The sequence below is a fragment of the Chelon labrosus genome, assembly GCF_963514085.1.
Source record: "Chelon labrosus genome assembly, chromosome: 1".
In the NCBI taxonomy this organism is placed as follows: Eukaryota; Metazoa; Chordata; class Actinopteri; order Mugiliformes; family Mugilidae; genus Chelon; species Chelon labrosus.
Window position 1 is genome coordinate 31149667 of NC_140337.1, and position 17326 is coordinate 31166992.

The following is a 17326-nucleotide window of genomic DNA, read 5'->3' on the forward strand; positions in this document are numbered from 1 at the left end:
GACCATGTTCACCATCATCATGGTGGCGCTGCTGCTGCTGCTCGGATGTCTTCACTGTGATAGTCAGAGCTATAAAACATGACTCATCTCCAACAGCTTTATGCAAAGCTGTCGAAGGAGGAATATTTTCCTCTCCTTCAGCCCAAGTTCTTTATACCTATTGGAAAGGTTAGTTCGACTATGAATAGATCACCCAACAACTTCTCTACAATCAACAATTTATTTGACACGCAGAGAATAGGTACAGAGTCAGCGCTGAGACTTCAACTTAACCACCTTAAGGGTAGGAGAAGAGAAGCCCCCAACTAAGTGTACTCACAGGTTTTATTCTATCTGGGCTCCACCCGAGGACAATAGGAGGAGCCCGGCCTTTCGTGTATCAGTGGTCTTCTATGTGTGGCCGAGACCGGCCCTAACTGGTATCTTCAAGGTGAAATATGAGTGTGGTGCATCTTATCTAGTGAGCAAGCTGCAGCAAAGAAGTAAATAATCCCGTATCTGAACAGGACAAAAAGAAGAACACTTCTTTCTGTCCTGTTCTGTTTCTTTCTATAACTCTTTTATATCTAACAAATCCCCCTGTTGGCGTGCCTTAAGGGCACGCCACCCCTTATCTAGTCCTGTCACATAAAATCATAAAAGCGGGTGTATGGATGCAACGTAACCTATATGTGTAACCTGGGCCTCCTTCCAGCGGTCACGTGAACGTGCTCCCCCAGACACGTTGCCATCTCTCCGGTAGACTCAGGTTGTGTATGTAACAGCCTGGAAAATCAACTAACATTGACTATGTGTACATAAAAATATGGATATAACTCAAACTAAGCAGAAAAGCAAGCAGCAGAGCAAAATACTATTCTAACAATGTGAGATCAGTTATTGTAGACCCTAACTCAGACTACATCTTCCAGTGCAAGTTCATCATCGTCAGATCCTGGATAATGGAGCGGCCTCTCCTGGTTCTCGGTGTACTCGCTCGAATCGATCAAGGGCACATTCTCAGAGAGGTTCATCTGATAGGCTGGAGGCGCTCCTTTTAACTCCATATTCCCAGCGCCTTGTCGATACATCGCACGATGAGTGCCCTAATACAGGGAATGGAACAACAACCACACAGAGCAAACACTACAAATACAATGGCTAATGACAAGGCTACACTAGCTGCTAAGTTGCCCCATTTTCCAAAGAATTTATCAAACAGGCCAATTAAGGGATCAGAGACCCTGGAATGTTCTTTTAGCTCATATGAGAGGGCTCTGAGGCCTCTCAGGGTTTTAGTCAGAGATCCGTCAGGGGCCACAGGTGTTATTCGGGATAAACGTACAGCACATTTCTCCAAACATGCTATAAACACCTCCTCTGTCAGCCAGTATCAACAATCGAATAATCAATCATAACAATCGAATTTTGAGTCCCCCTGTTGAGATATTTGTTCCAGGTGGAATGGTTATATTTTGGTAACACATCACTTGACTGAGTTTGTAATTTATCTATCACATCCTGCCATAAAATTGCAGAACGATTACCAGACCTACCACTGCCAGACAGGCCAGCGTAGGCCACGACCCAAAGGTCAACATTTTATTCTTCCTGTTTCTTCGCCTATATCCCTTAGGTGCTTTCTGATTTCTCTAAGGTTTCTCTAAGGTTTCTTTCTGTAGATCCACTCTCCCTCTTTTATCCCCTCCGATTTTGGTTTCATCACATATTTTAGCCAGTTGTTGTTTAATTGACTGATTAGCTCTCTCTACCAGCCCCTGTGATGTGATGCAGGGTGGTAGGCAGACCCAAAGCGGTGTTGAATTCCAACGTATTTCTCAACTTCTTTCAAGGACTCCGCTGTAAAATGTGTCCCGTTATCAGAACGAATACATTCAGGGACACCATAGCGAGGTATCAAGTCATAAATCAGCCAATTGATGACTTCTTAAGCTGTTTCAGTTTTGGTGGGTTTTGCATCCACCAATCGAGTAAAAGTATCAACACAAACAAGCAAATATCTACAGCCTTTTACTCTGTGATTCATCCCCATGTCAGTAAAGTCAATCACCACTTCCTGCCATGGTCTATTTGGGATGGGGAACGCCCCCATCCCCATCTTAAGAGTCGCTTGAGGATTAAACTTAGAGCAACTGGAACACGTATCTATAAAATATTTACACACTTCTGATAGATAGGGATGCCACCATTTTTGTCCTCTCATCTCAGTAAGTCTTCTTCCTGATTGATGTCCCCGTTTATGTCCTTCTTCACACAACATCATCAGTAAGGTAGAGGAAGTTGCACTCCTCCTATCATGTGACCTCCATATGCCCGTTGTTTTATATTTAGTGGCTCCTTTTTTAACCCACGCCTGTTTTTCATGAGAGGCTGCTTCATTCTGCATGCTCAACACTACACAAATTACTTTTTTGTTACCTAATGCTATCATACCTGTCCCTGTCTGGTGTCCTGAACAGTTAATGATGGCTGCTTTACGGGGTTTGGAGAGAGCGTCTTCTAGTGTTATCATCTGAGTCATGTGTTTTACAGGTTTACCTATGCTGGTAAGGAAATCTGTCCTCATCCATTGTTTTAGTTCTACGTGTACGGCTTTTGCAGCATGAGCGGAGTCAGTATAGATGTTAACCTCTTTCCCTTCGCTCAGTTCACAGGCTCAGGTTATAGCTATGATTTCTGCCAGTTGTGCGGAGGTGGGGGGTGGTATGATATCAAATTTCAAGGTTTCGCACAGGTGTTCTCTTATCGGTGAGGCCTTCCTGCTGACTACAGCGTAGGAGGCTATTATTCCTCCTCCAGGCCCCACGTGGCTGTGGCCATCCGTGAACAGACTGTCAGCGTAGTTTATGGCTTCAGTAACTATGTTGGGAAAAGTATTCATCTCTTCTCTGACCAAGGCTTCACACTTATGAGGTACTTCACTGGTTATAGTAGCGGTCATATTATTATCTGAGCTGACATAATGCACATTTGGCTGGAGCAATATTTCCTGCATTCTGCTGGTTCTTTGTTGACTTAAAGTAAACTTTTGGATCGAAATATAGTTTGTTACTGCATGGTTTAAGCTGTTCCTTTCAGCACTTTAGCTATAGCTGTTTCTAATTTAGTGCTATAATAACATAACACTTTCCTCCCTTGAGCTCCGGGCTGCTACAGTACGGAGCTCACAAAACTATCTTTTTCTTTTACATCTAGTTCAAACATTTTACCCAAATCCTCATAAGGTCCAGTAGCCCACACTTTGTCAGATATTTTTTCGAGGAGTTGCGTAGCTAATTTAGAATCAGTGTATTCTCTGTCATGTGTCCTGTTCTTTTCTACCCTTTCTAACTCACACCTAATTGGGCCGTGGTATTTCAGTTTATAACATTTGCATGATGGACTAAACTCCATTAAAGTAGTCCCTTTCACTATTTGCCAATCATTTGCTTCTTTAGCTTGTTTCACCATGGGCCCCAGGTTTTTTGCTTCTCCCCCACTCACTATCTTTAAGGTAATGTGGGGAGACATTTTAGGTCTTAATTTGTACAACATGTCTAATTCTTCAGTTAGTTCAACAACAGCAGCCGCCCCCTGTTCGCCAATATAAACATTATCACATTTTAGCTCAGGTTTTTGGGTCTCGAGAGACCCCGATTAGGATATTTAGTATTGTTTCCCATAGTTCTTCATATTTTTCTAATTCCTCACTGTGCTCCGGACGACGCAGATAATTTAGAGTGACATAGGGTGCTGGATCCTACGGGTCCTGATACGAGCGCAGATGTAGATGTAGTAAAACATGCCATCATGGTTTATCACATCAAATAGATCAGTTTGTTCTGGTTCACATATCTTTCCCTACCATAGCAAGGCATTACTTTGTACTGTAGGAACTGTTTGGAGCATTTGAGTATCTATGTCCGTATGTGTTCTGATAATCTTACCGTTAGGGAAAACAACATCAGTAGAGTGGTGAGAACAGACGACTGTAGCTCCCATTTCTGCAATCAAGTCTCAAGCAAACAGATTTACTGGGCATTGCTGCTGCATTAAAAACTCATGGGTGAATAGGAAAGTTTCACTGCCTAAATCTAACTCACATTTTAACGGGCAAGTGAAATAGCATTTTTGTTTTTCTCCGGAAAGTCCCATCACTTCGGTGTATTTAGGAGAGTTGGGGAGATCAGCATTTAAACGGATAAAGCCTACCACCGATCATAGCATCTTACATTGGCGCTGGAAATTCCTCTAGCTGTACTTCTCCTAAGATGGGGACACCGGGACCCCTGGTACTGTGGCATCTTATTCGAGTTAGGGGCCATGTGGGGTGGATTGCCACCCTGGCCTGGATTATGTGGGTACTGGTGTGGTGGTGGAACCGCCTGTCTTACACCTGGGGCTCCACGGGGTACGTGTCTATGTGGGCAATGTCGGGCCATGTGTCCTGCCTCCCCACACTTCCAGCAATCAAAAGGCCCTGGACCTCCTCTGTGAGCCGGGCTCTGGCCAGAGTACATTCCTGGGGCCTGTCTGCCTCGTCTCCTCCACTGGAACCCTCTGCCTCTCCCCCTGTACTGGCCTCCTATAGGGTATTGCTGATACAATTGATATATGGGTATCGTTTCTCCCTGAAGTGGTTCTGTTTGCTGTGGTAGGGGAATCAGAATTGGACCACTAGATGTGGTGTTAGGCACATCAGCCATTTGGGTTTTGGGCACTTTAGTCTCCTTCTTTTTCTCATTAACCTTCTCTCTCAGCTCTTTTAATTGTTCTTCCAACAGTTGTATGTTAAGGTTTTCAAGCTCCCTCTCACTCCTCTCTTTACTCTCATCTTCTCTGTCTAAGTGATGAACCAGAGTAGCCAGGCGATTTGTGTATTCCTTTCCTGTTTCCCCACTTCTACGATTAGTGTCATTCATTAAAATTGAGTCAGTTTTTATTGGATATTGGTTTCTCAGAGCGGCCCAAATATCAGGAGCCCAACTTTCCAGAGGCTCAGCCATGGTGACCTGTGCGGTCCCAGCTGCAGTCTCCAGACGGGCTAATTCGTGTGGTTCCAAATGGGCCGCTAAACACGCTCTCACATCCCCTATAGATAGCACTTGTCCACTAAAGGCTTTCAAAAATTCCCGAACCCAATTATTGCCTCCCTCTTTAGGGTCTGGTAGTATAGATTGCAACAGGGATTGGTCTGCATAAGATAATAGACAGCATTTTGTTTCTCTAATTTGTCCTGTCCTAGTCCTAGTTTCTACCAAAGGAAACATACCCGGGATTTTATCATTTTTTCTGGGTCTGAGGTTATGGTGACATGCAGTACTTGCTTTGCTATAAGCTGCTGAAGTATTTTTAACCATCTCAGGTGGATACAGGCCATCGCTTGGGGTTTCCATTTGTTTAATATCGCTGTCAGGATCTGGGCTCGAATCATCGGTGTGGGTAATTAAGTCACGAGCTTTCCGACCAGTACTGGTGTATTTAGGGTGTGTTACTCTAAAGCTGACCTGTAACGCTCCCTCTTCCCTTTCTAGTTCTGTCATCTTCTGCTCTCTCCTTGCCCCTCCTATTTCATCTGCTCTGACCCCCAGCTGCGTTCCTCTTGCCTCGTTCCTTTCTACCCCATCATTCAGTGACACTGTCTTTCCCTTGCTAGCTTTGACAGTTAACTGGGCCATTCCCTCCTTTAGTTCACTCAACATGGTTTTTATTTCTTTTAAATCCTGCTCAGTAGCCTCCTCCAGCGTGGGTTTTAGTTCATATGTAAACATACCTTTGGTTATATTTACTTGTGGCATCTGTACAAATGAATTATTGAGGCTGTATTGGTTGTTAGGGTTTTCCTGTCCTGCTCCTTCCATCATAGCTCTAGCTTCTGCATATAATTTTTCAGGTGTCGGTACACTAGCTTGCGCTCTCGGTGTTGTGTATGGAGGTGGTACAAGACCAGGTGACTCACCGGTAGTTGCGATGGTAGTCTCACTTACATCGGGCTTGTTCTTTTGTTTTTCTTCTGTCTGGACCGTTTGCACTGGAGCGCTGGTGTGGCTAGGAAAGCAGTTGCTAAAATGCAGACGTGCACGTTTCATATGCTCTTCTATTTTTTCTTTTTCTTTCCTTCCCGCTTTTGTAATTTCAGTTGTCAATTGGTTTACTTTATTTTGGAGGGTCTTCGTATAATATTTTCGCTGCGTGGCTGTCGATGGGGGGCCCCAAAATCACCGAACAACCCGTCAGCTCTCATATCGTTACACCATTTTTCAAAATCTTTTAGTTCTCCTTTGACCTTTTTTGCTGGGAAGGATCGTTTTATTTATTTATTTATTTATTTTTCATTAAACATGCTCCTAATGACCCTGGTTCTAATGGTTCTGACTCACACATCCTATGTTCTCTCTCACACGATCTGGCCAGCTGAGAAATGCGGCACGCTATGTCCAAAGTACTCAGCCTCAAAGACCGATCACGTAAGGATTCGGTCCCGATACCAAAACTTATTCAGACCCTTTGAGCAGCCTACTTCAACAGACAGTGAACTTGTGTTAGCACCGTTAGGTTTCCGTTCACCCGCTGCTTCAGCGTGCTCTCTGGATCTCACACACAACAGTAAATACACAAAGACACCGATATACTTATTTTCCCCGTGACTTTTTTTTTTTAATTTTTTTTTTTTTTCTGGTACCGTAAAACTTATTTATTTCTATCTCTACTAGTCATTTTTCTTATGAGTCTAAACATTTGACTAAGCTATTTCTTTTTTCACCATCCCCAAACGAGGGAATTCTAACCCGAACTGCTAGACTGGGGGGGCTGATCAGACCCCTCCGGCCTTTTCTTTACTACTCCTGATGGGTGTTTTTACACTGAGATACTCAGGCAGATTCAAGCCTAAATATCTAAATGAAGGACCTTTAAACCCAACCTCTTTAACACTTTATTTTTGAGGGGCGCTTTAACATCCAGAAAATATCTGGATGAGGGACCTTTAAACCCAACCTCTTTAACACTTTATTTTTTGAGGGGCGCTTTAACATCCAGAAAATATCTGGATGAGGGACCTTTAAACCCAACCTCTTTAACTCTTTTTATCTCTAATCCGTACAAATTATCTGCGTTTATAGCTCTTTTTAAAACAACACTACTGTTGGATCATACTCTCACAGCCAAAGAATGTCTCGAAAGACATGCAGAAATTGGTTTAAAAAGGTTTTCTGCTTACCTATTATTTAGATGCGGCCGCTGGCTGTAAGAGACGTTCCTCCAGTGTAACTATTCCTTTCCAGGTATCCCGGACGAGCCCCCAATTTGTCGAAGGAGGAATATTTTCCTCTCCTTCAGCCCAAGTTCTTTATACCTATTGGAAAGGTTAGTTCGACTATGAATAGATCACCCAACAACTTCTCTACAATCAACAATTTATTTGACACGCAGAGAATAGGTACAGAGTCAGCGCTGAGACTTCAACTTAACCACCTTAAGGGTAGGAGAAGAGAAGCCCCCAACTAAGTGTACTCACAGGTTTTATTCTATCTGGGCTCCACCCGAGGACAATAGGAGGAGCCCGGCCTTTCGTGTATCAGTGGTCTTCTATGTGTGGCCGAGACCGGCCCTAACTGGTATCTTCAAGGTGAAATATGAGTGTGGTGCATCTTATCTAGTGAGCAAGCTGCAGCAAAGAAGTAAATAATCCCGTATCTGAACAGGACAAAAAGAAGAACACTTCTTTCTGTCCTGTTCTGTTTCTTTCTATAACTCTTTTATATCTAACAAAGCGTTTCAGTTTTCACGCACTCCTGGCAAAAACATTTTTTGATTCATGAACTGCTATTATGTCAAATGTCTACAGGACTTATTAACTATTGAATAAATATAATATATACAAGGAAAGTCATAATGTCATTTAGTTTGACTTATACACAACAGTGTCATTTGAAGGTAGAGAAGCTACTCTTTCAACACGAATTCCCCCAGGGCTGTGTGCTCAGCCCTCTGCTGTACTCGCTGTACACAAATGACTGTGAGGCTCTGAGGTGAAAAGAGTGGACACTGTCAGACACCTGGGGGTGACCATCTCACAGGACCTGTCATGGACTCATCACCTGAACACCGTGGTGAAGAAGGCCAGACAGCATCTCTACCTCCTCAGGCGCCTCAGAGACTTTAAACTCCCTCTCAAGGTGCTCAGGAACTTTTACACCTGCACCATCGAGAGCATCACTATCTAGATGGGAAATAGCACAAGGCAGGACTTCGTGGTCCACAAAAGGATGGTCCAGACCACTCCATACAGGATGGCTGATGCCACTACAGAGTCCTAGAAGGTCTTCAGGAGTACCCCTTTCACTCAAAAAGACCTCATTCTCCTCAGAAGGTAGAGCCTGCTCTGTCCCTTCCTGTAGAGTGGCTCACTGTGGTGAGTCCAGTCCAGTTTGGTGTTGAGGTGAACACCCAGGTACTCATAAGAGTCCACTTGCTCAATGTCCATTCCCTGGATGTTCACTGGTGAGGGGAGGGTCTCGGTTTTCCCCGGGTTAATCAGGAGGTGGTTTTGTTGACACCAGTCCACAAAGTTCCCCGTCAGTCCTCTGTACTCTGCGTCGTCATCGTCTCTGATGAGGCCAACAATTGCAGAGTCGTCAGAGAACTTCAGCAGTACACAGCTGTTGGTGTTGTGTCTGAAGTCTGCTGTGTAGAGGGTGAAAAGAAAGGGGGCCAGGACAGTCCCCTGGGGGACACCCATGCTGCTGGTGAGCAGGTCAAACACACAGTTCCTGTTTCTCACAAACTGCGGTCAGTCTGTGAGGTAGTCCAGGATCCATGTAGACAGCTGGTGGTCCACACCCATCCTCTCCAGTTTGTCCCTCAGAATCAAAGGCTGGATGGTGCTGAACGTACTGGAGAAATCAAAAAAGGTGATTCTCACAGTGCTGCCGGGCTCTTCCAGGTGAGAGAGAGCTCGGTGTAGCAGGAAGATAACAGTGTCCTCCACTCCAACATTAGGATGGTAGGCAAACTGCAGTGGGTCCATGGAAGGGCCCACTTCAGAGCGGAGATGTCCCAGTATCAGTCTCTCCAGTGTCTTCATCAGGTGGGATGTTAGAGCCACCGGTCTGTAGCTGCTGAGGTCTTTAGGGTGCGATGTTTTAGGCACCGGTACCACGCACAAGGTCTTCTAAATCTGTAGACATAAATGTAACTTTACGCAGAAAAAAAAATCGGAAATTGGCAACTGCATGTTTATAATAGTTCCTTAGGTCAGCGTTGGCTTTGCTGAATGAATTCTGTATTGATAATGTATAACATTTCAAACTTGATTGATAAAATCAGTCTCATCAGAAATCAAAGTCAGGACATTCCAGGACTGAGAAATGGCATCTAATGCATTTTTCTCTTCCTTTTCCTCTCGTCTCAGCACTGTTGTGTATAGCTGCTTTAGTTTTTTTTTTTTTTTTTCATCTTTATGCTACTACAGTTCCTATTTTTTATTGCTCCAGAACTGAAGAGCTGCAAAACTGTATTTGCTTTTCACTGAACAATGACAATTAAAAAACTTGTGCCTTGAACAAGGATCTCACTATGCAAATAGGCAGGACCCAACTGGGATGCAGTATGTTTAAAAGTGGGTTTGTCCACAGTTTCCACAGTGGCCAAACCTATGAATGCCCATGTGAGGTATAAGTGGGATCTAACAGGTTTTCAGGTGAGGCCTATCCAGGTTTTTTCATATCAGAAACTTGAAGTCCCCACCTATGCAGTGAAGTTCCTGGGCCCTTGGGATGAGTTTTCACATAAACTGAGGCCCTTCTGTTGGCTTCTAACATGTATATGGTCAAAATCTACTAGTGTCATGCACTAGCAAACACCTTCCTGACAGTATATTAATGCCTGTTTACGTTCATCGAGCCTGACCTTATGTGTAGGTCATTGTTTAGCTGTTTTTTTATTTTTTATTTTTTTTAATAAAACGGGCAAAGGGTTCTTAAACTCCTTCAAGCTTTCTTAATGTACTCTCTATCGAAGATGACTCGACAAGTCGCGCGGCCTTTGCTCTTTGTACCACCCACTGATATGAACTAAAACACTGAGGCTATTTGCACTACCTCTGCTTCTGTACAGTAGAACAGGAAGAGACTGCTTCTTATTTTACACTTCAGTGTGATGTTCAGTCAGTCAGTGGCAAGACAACATGGAGGTCAGAGCTTTCTGTATCGCACTGTGTGAGTACTGGCTCCTTTCCACATTAAAACTTAATGATAAAGACTTTATTTACAATTAAAAACCTCATGCACATGAATGTCTTTGGACGTTATTTAGTGACTGAACTTAAATTTAACTCTTTCAAATTAAGTATTATTCTTTACCAGCTACGACATTTAATAGTAAATATGCTGAACATCATGAGCAGCTGTAGGATTCGTATTGATTTGTCTATTTTCTTTGCGTCTTCAGTGACTGTGATGATCCTGCTGTGTGCACATGATCAGGAAGTGGGTGAGTAGATGTTTTGTTGGGCAGTTGTAGAAAAGAGGCAAAAATATCTTGAGATTGGTGTGTTTAATCATCACAGGAGTTCCTCTATTACTTTTCTACTTTTAAATGTTGTAGACGTCGTCCAGCAGTTCACAGGAGTAAATGTCTAAACTGAATTTCTCTGTTTTTCTTTGTCTCAGATGCAGCTTTTCTTCGTATCTCTCCAAACAGACTGCAGTTCTTTGAATATGAGTCGGTCACTTTGTACTGTGAAGGAGTCTTTTACTGTGATGTTGAAAGTACATCCAAAGGGAGGAAGCCCTTGTGTTGCACCTCTAATAACAGAACATCAAGCGGACCTACCTGCACCATTGAAAATGTTTATCGAGATGATTCTGGAAAGTACTGGTGTGAGGAAGGAGGAGAGAGAAGAAACATCATCAACATCAATGTCGCTTGTATGTTTGCAGTGAGGCAGTGATATTTTGTGATTATCTTAACGTGATTTCAAGATAAATTAAATATGATCGTGTTCTTCAGCTGGTTCTGTGATCCTGGAGAGTCCTGCTCGTCCTGTGATGGAGGGAGAAGATGTGACTCTGAGCTGCAGAACCAAAATATCTTCCTCCAACATCACAGCTGATTTCTATCAAGATGGAGTCCACAAGTGGAGAAGCTCCACAGGAAATCTGAGACTCAAAACAGTCTCCATGCTTGATAAAGGATTCTACAAATGTCACATCTCTGGAGTTGGAGAATCACCACAGAGTTTACTGTCTGTTGGAGGTGAGACATGTAGGTTTTTTCAAAATAAGATTCATAAAGTATTGATCATGTATGTGCTTACACTCTCAAACAATTCCCATCTCATTAAGTTTCAGCTTTTCCTACCATTGATGCAGAAGATCACAAAGACTTTAATCTTGCCTCCTCTTCCTCTGGAAGCACACCATGGATCATCATGTCCGTCTTGTTGATGCTTTTCTTGTTGGTTGTTGGACTACTTCACTTTGGCAGATTTCTTTGTGGCAGAGGTGAAAAACATGAAGTGAACTTTACTCAACTGGTTTTGCTTTGTCACAACACGATTCTTTCACATACACAAAGGCCACGGAGAAGTCGCTCAGGGTTGGGTGCTAAGGCCAAAGTTTTTCACATTATAAATGCTTTTGTTGGGTAATAATTTCAGGAAACACTCTCCAAATTAAACGAATTTCCCTCTTGAAAATCAGTTCTCGTGTTACTTTAGTTCCCCTACAATGTTCAAAATATCTTCTTTTTTTACAGATATTTGTTCACACTCACATGCAGTGCTTGGTTCAGACTCATCAGAGCATCAGACAGGTAGATTTAATGTTAAGAGATTAAATATTTAGCGTAAAGGATGTTAAATATATATATATATACTGGGTTTCTTTTGTTTGTTTGTTTCTCCAGTCTCTGTACAGGCCAGTGCTGCTGAAGCAAGCCAAGCAATGTATGCTAATGTAACAAAGAACAGGAAGAAGAAAGGTATTTCCTCTAACCTTATATTTTTTTGGTCCAGACCACAGTTAGCATGCTACTCAGCATTTACATTGTTTGACGTGATGGTGCTGGTGATAACTAAGTAATTAATTTACCCAAATTCAACAACTGTTCAGAATTCAAAATGTGGAAAAAATCCAAAGCTGCATAGAGACTCTGCGACACTTTGAGAAATATGCTTACTGAAATTCAAGCCAAAAGTCGAATGTTAACCATAACATTGTTAATCCCAGTGTCTGTGCATGATTTATTGTTCTAATTGAAAAGACACAGTAGTAAGGAATATTTAATTTGTCTTCAAAGCATCATCGGCTCAAGACCCCGTTGACAATGACGTCTGCTATTCTACAATTCAGATTGTGAGTCAAATACAGTCTTTTATCTCCTTGTTGCTACACAGTTGTCTTTCTATGACCACGTTCTTGCTGTCCACTCATAGTTGCTGAAAGAAAAGTCAAAAAGCAACGACTGCTTTTCTTTCTATAATCTACAACTTGCATGATATTTGTCTTCTGTGTCCTATGTGTTACAGGTTGCTGAGTGCTGACTGAAAGGAGGAGCTTCATGATCTACGTGAAAACCAGGAAGTAACACAGTTAGGGCTGGTATTGTTGTTGTGATGGTACAAGTTAAAACAGAAAAAAAAAATAATCTTTTGACCTCAGGTCTGTTTGCTGTGTATCAAATTTAAAATAGTTTCTGTGCAAAAACAAACATGTGGAGACAGCGTGTGCGCTTTAACCAACACATCAGAGAAGTTTCGGTCTATTTTCATCAGGCAGTTTAACCAACTTGTTCCATCAGCTTAGTCTGTTCACACAGTTGCTCACCAGATAAGCGCTGCTGCTGCTGCTGTTTCTAAACGGGCCGCGGTTAGCTGCATATCTGATGCTGTTGCATTGCTTTTTTAAGTTTGAGGTCAGCAACGAGACGAGAGTTTCGTGTGTTTCACAGATGAGAATAAAAGTCATGTCCTACACGTCAGAGTGTCTGTTTGAGTTTGTTCTGTGGTACAAAATGTCAGCGTTTTCTCACGTGTCAATATAATTATAACTACAGCAAAATGTTGTTCGGTTTTAAATGTGAAATTCATGCACGTCCCCACGAAATAACCTGTAGTACAGTCACATTCACACTGACACCCCTGAGGGTTATGTCTTTTGAAACCGAAGTGCGTCAATCTTCCTACGTTCCGACAGGACATTCAGAGACAGATCCAGTACTCTGAATTCTCTTCTTTTGAATTTCTTGGGTCATCTGTAGTTTGAAGATGTTCCAGCCTCGGTCAATGAAAAGTTCATTCCTTGACGTCACTTCCTGTTTTATTTCTGGTGGTTGTACTTCACCACCAAGACACCTCACCTGTGTCTTGTCAACTGTTCTTCCTTGTCTTTGGTTTGCTTGCTCCTCCATCATTAATTTCACTTCATTACTCTGTGTATGTGTATCCCTTGTCAGTTTGTCTGGCCAGTTACTGTGGAAGTACCTGTTGTGCTTTCCTGTTATTCCCTGTGTTCCTTTGCTTCTTGTACTGTAGTTACCATGAATCCAACAAACGACAGACTGGACCTTTTGTTGGACTTTAGCTAATGGACTTCCTGCCATGTCGCATCAGTGCCTGTTGTTCACCGTTATACATTCATTCATTCATCTTCTTATTCCTGTTGAGGGTCGCGGGGTCTGCTGGAGCCTATCCCAGCTGTCATCGGGCGAGAGGCGGGGTCCACCCTGGACAGGTCTCCAGTCTATCACAGGGCCCACACAGAGAGACACTCACACTTACGGCTAATTTAGAATCACCAGTGAACCTCACCAGCATGTCTTTGGACAGTGGGAGGAAGCCGGAGTACCTGGAGAGAACCCACGCAGACACAGGGAGAACATGCAAACTCCACACATAAAGGCCCAGTCGAACCTGGGACCTTCTCGCTGTGAGGCATCAGTGCTAATCACCTCGTCACCGCCCTCTCCGTTATACAAATATTCCTTAAAGCTCTTTTTGTTTCCTCCCCTTCTCCCTCGCTACACCTTGCGCCAGTCTTAGTAGTGTCAAGGGGTTAGCGGGTAATGAGGTACGACCCAAATGCAGGACAGAGTGGGCTGAGGCAGGAGTTGACACAAAAATATATTTAATAAAAAAGCAAGACAAAACAAAAAGTGTTGCAGAGACGGATGGAATTCCTAACTTGACGAGAACAAAAAACTACACTGTGTCAGGATGGGTGTCAGGGAAGGGGAGTTTTAGGACCCAAATGCAAGACTCAGAGAGGCAGGAGTAGCTTGCTGGGAGCTGGCTGGCCGGTGGCCTGCAGGCCAGGGAGACGCTACCAAGTGGCCGGCAGTGCGGGACTCCAGAGGCCGCCTGCCAGCACACCTCCCTCCATGGCGTCCACATGGACCAATCCTCCCTGTCGGGGCCTCCATGGCCAAATGCGTCCACCAATAAAACAGCAACAACTTGGGCATGAGCCACGGTCCGTACCCCAGTCTTCGTTCCAGATAATTCGCAACATCTCGCCTTTTGTCCTCCTCCTCATCAAAAAGAACAAAGTCTGCTGGGTCCATTCGTGGTCGTGTCATTCTCCAGCTCTGCTTCCTGCTCCTGTTTCGGCCCCGAGGGGTCCACTCATGTCCTGTTCCTGTTCCGGCCCCGACGGTCAGCTCATGTCCTGCTTCAGCTCTGCTTCCTGTCCCTGTTCTGGCTCCCAGGTTGGCCTCTTCTCTGGCTCCTGTTCTGGCTCCCAGGTTGTCCTCCGCTCTGGTTTCTGTTCTGGCTCTGAGGGTCGCCTCTTCTCCGGTTCATGTTCCCGAGGTTTCTCGGACTCCGGCTCCTGCTCCTGTTCCTGTTCCTGAGGTGACTTCTGAAACTACTCCTGTTCCTGTGCTAGCTTCAGTTCCTGCTCCAGTTCCCGAGGTGGCTCGGGAGTCCCCCCCTTTTCCTGAGGTGAGTCCGACTTCTGCTCCTGTCCCGGCTCCGGCTCCTGAGCGGTTTGTCCAGTCTGCCCAGCCTCCTGACCGCCCCCCAGAACTGTCATGTCAGTAACAGAGAACAAAAGGGAAGGCAGGGCCACACTTTCCATAGTTGGCCTACCCATGAATGGCCATAAGTGATATAAGTGGAATCTAACTGGGCTTTAGATGGTGGCTTTCTGGGGAATTTAAATAAGACCCACATATGTCCCACTTCTGCCTTGAACAAGGATCTCATTATGCCACAGGCAGGACCCAACCGGGTTTCCACAGTGGCCAAAACTATGAATGCCCATATGAGGTATAAATGGGATCTAACTGGTTTTCATGTGAGGGCTATTCGGTTTTTTCATATCAGAAACCTGAACCTCACCTATGCACTGAAGTATCTGGGCCTGTGGGCTGAGCTTTCACATAAACCCAGCCCCCTTTCTTCTCACTTTACACTTCAGTTTTATGTTCAGTCAGTCAGCGGCAAGACAACATGGAGGTCAGAGCCTTCTGCATCGCACTGTGTGAGTACTGGCTCCTTTCCAGATTAAAACTTAATGATTAAGACTTTATTTACAATTAAAAAGCTCATGGATGTGAAAGACTGAAAGTTATTTAGTGAGTGAACTTAAAATTAACACATTTAACTTAAGAATTATTCTTCACCAGCTACAACATTTAATAGTAAATATGCTGAACATCGTGAGCAGCTGTAGGAGACGACAAAACTTTTATTGATTAATCTATTTTCTTTGCGTCTTCAGTGACTGTGATGATCCTGCTGTGTGCACAGGACCAGGAAGTTGGTGAGTAGATGTTTTGTTGGGCAGTTGTAGAAAAGAGGCAAATATCTTGAGATTGGTGTGTTTAATCATCACAGGAGTTCCTCTATTACTTTTAAATGTTGTAGACGTCGTCCAGCAGTTCACAGGAGTCAATGTCTAAACTGAATTTCTCTGTTTTTCTTTGTCTCAGATGCAGCTTTTCTTCGTATCTCTCCAAACAGACTGCAGTTCTTTGAATATGAGCCGGTCACTTTTTACTGTGAGGGAGTCTTTTACTGTGATGTTGAACATAAGTCGACTGGGGAGACGCCCTCGTGTTGCACCACTAATAACAGAACATCAAGAGGACCTAACTGCACCATCAAAACTCTTTATCGATATGACACTGGAAAGTATTGGTGTGAGGAAGGAGGACAGAGAAGAAACATCATCAACATCAAAGTCACTTGTATGTTTGCAGTGAGGCAGTGATATTTTGTGATTATCTCAACGTGATTTCAAGATAAATTAAATATAATCGTGTTCTTCAGCTGGTTCTGTGATCCTGGAGAGTCCTGCTCGTCCTGTGATGGAGGGAGAAGATGTGACTCTGAGCTGCAGAACCAAAATATCTTCCTCCAACATCACAACTGATTTTTATAAAGATGGAGTCCACAAGTGGAGAAACTCCACAGGAAATCTGACCATCAAAAGAGTCTCCATGCATGATCAAGGACTCTACAAATGTCACATCTCTGGAGTTGGAGAATCACCACAGAGCTGGCTGTCTGCTGAAGGTGAGACACATCAGTTGTAAGATTTTAAGATGAATAAAGTGTATACATGTGATCTTAGTTCCTGTTAATGTTTATTTTTTTAGCTTTCCCATCGTCACCTGCACCATGTTTTCATGCAGAGACAGGTCTTACCTCCTCCTGCAAGTGTAATGGTAAGAAGACTTAATCTGAAATACACTGTCTAACTGTTAAATAACTAAACAAATAACCTGGGAACCATCCTGTTGGATTCAAGGCCTTTTGAGAGATAAATAGATTGTTCTTTGCTTCTTTCGCTTCTATTTAGTCACAACCACTTTCTGTCTCATAATGTCTTTTCTCTCTTCAGAAACTCTCACAGATCATCGTCCCTCCTCAGATCACGGCTGTCACATTTACCCCATCCTAAGGACCGTGTTCACCATCATCATGGTGGCGCTGCTGCTGCTGCTGCTCGGATGTCTTCACTGTGTGATAGTCAGAGTTATAAAACATGACTCATCTCCAACAGAAGAGAGAGCTTTCTGTTATATTAAAGAAAAGGATGGCCTGGATGACAACCAATAGGAGAATAAAAGCTAGCTTAGTTGCTGAGATATTGGAGTTAAGATTTTCATGCCTACTCTCACGTTTCATCTAGAATTAAGCCCGCTGTTATCAAGCTGCTTTCTATTCTTCTAGACACAGGGTTAGACGCTGTAACTGGATCAGGAAATGAGCATATTGCTGAGAAACTTGTCTAATGTGTCTGCAAATGTGGTTTTTAAACCTTTTCGCATACGGTGTTTAAAATAAGCATAGCGTCTGAGCGCTTCTATTAATTGATGCTGCTTTGTAGAAACCTGTGAG

General features: G+C 43.5%; 1 protein-coding gene across 1 annotated transcript; it reads left to right on the plus strand.

The window, feature by feature from the left end:
- Positions 1 to 4: 4 nt before the first annotated feature.
- Positions 5 to 17044, plus strand: LOC311492574 (high affinity immunoglobulin gamma Fc receptor I-like; the record flags this gene model as incomplete). The annotated part of the gene is made up of 6 exons (XM_084550880.1): positions 5 to 62; positions 10429 to 10470; positions 10650 to 10907; positions 10990 to 11235; positions 16253 to 16498; positions 16827 to 17044. 6 exons carry the CDS (start codon positions 5 to 7, stop codon positions 17042 to 17044), a joined length of 1068 nt encoding a protein of 355 aa, XP_084407006.1.
- Between the last annotated feature and the right edge of the window lie 282 nt (positions 17045 to 17326).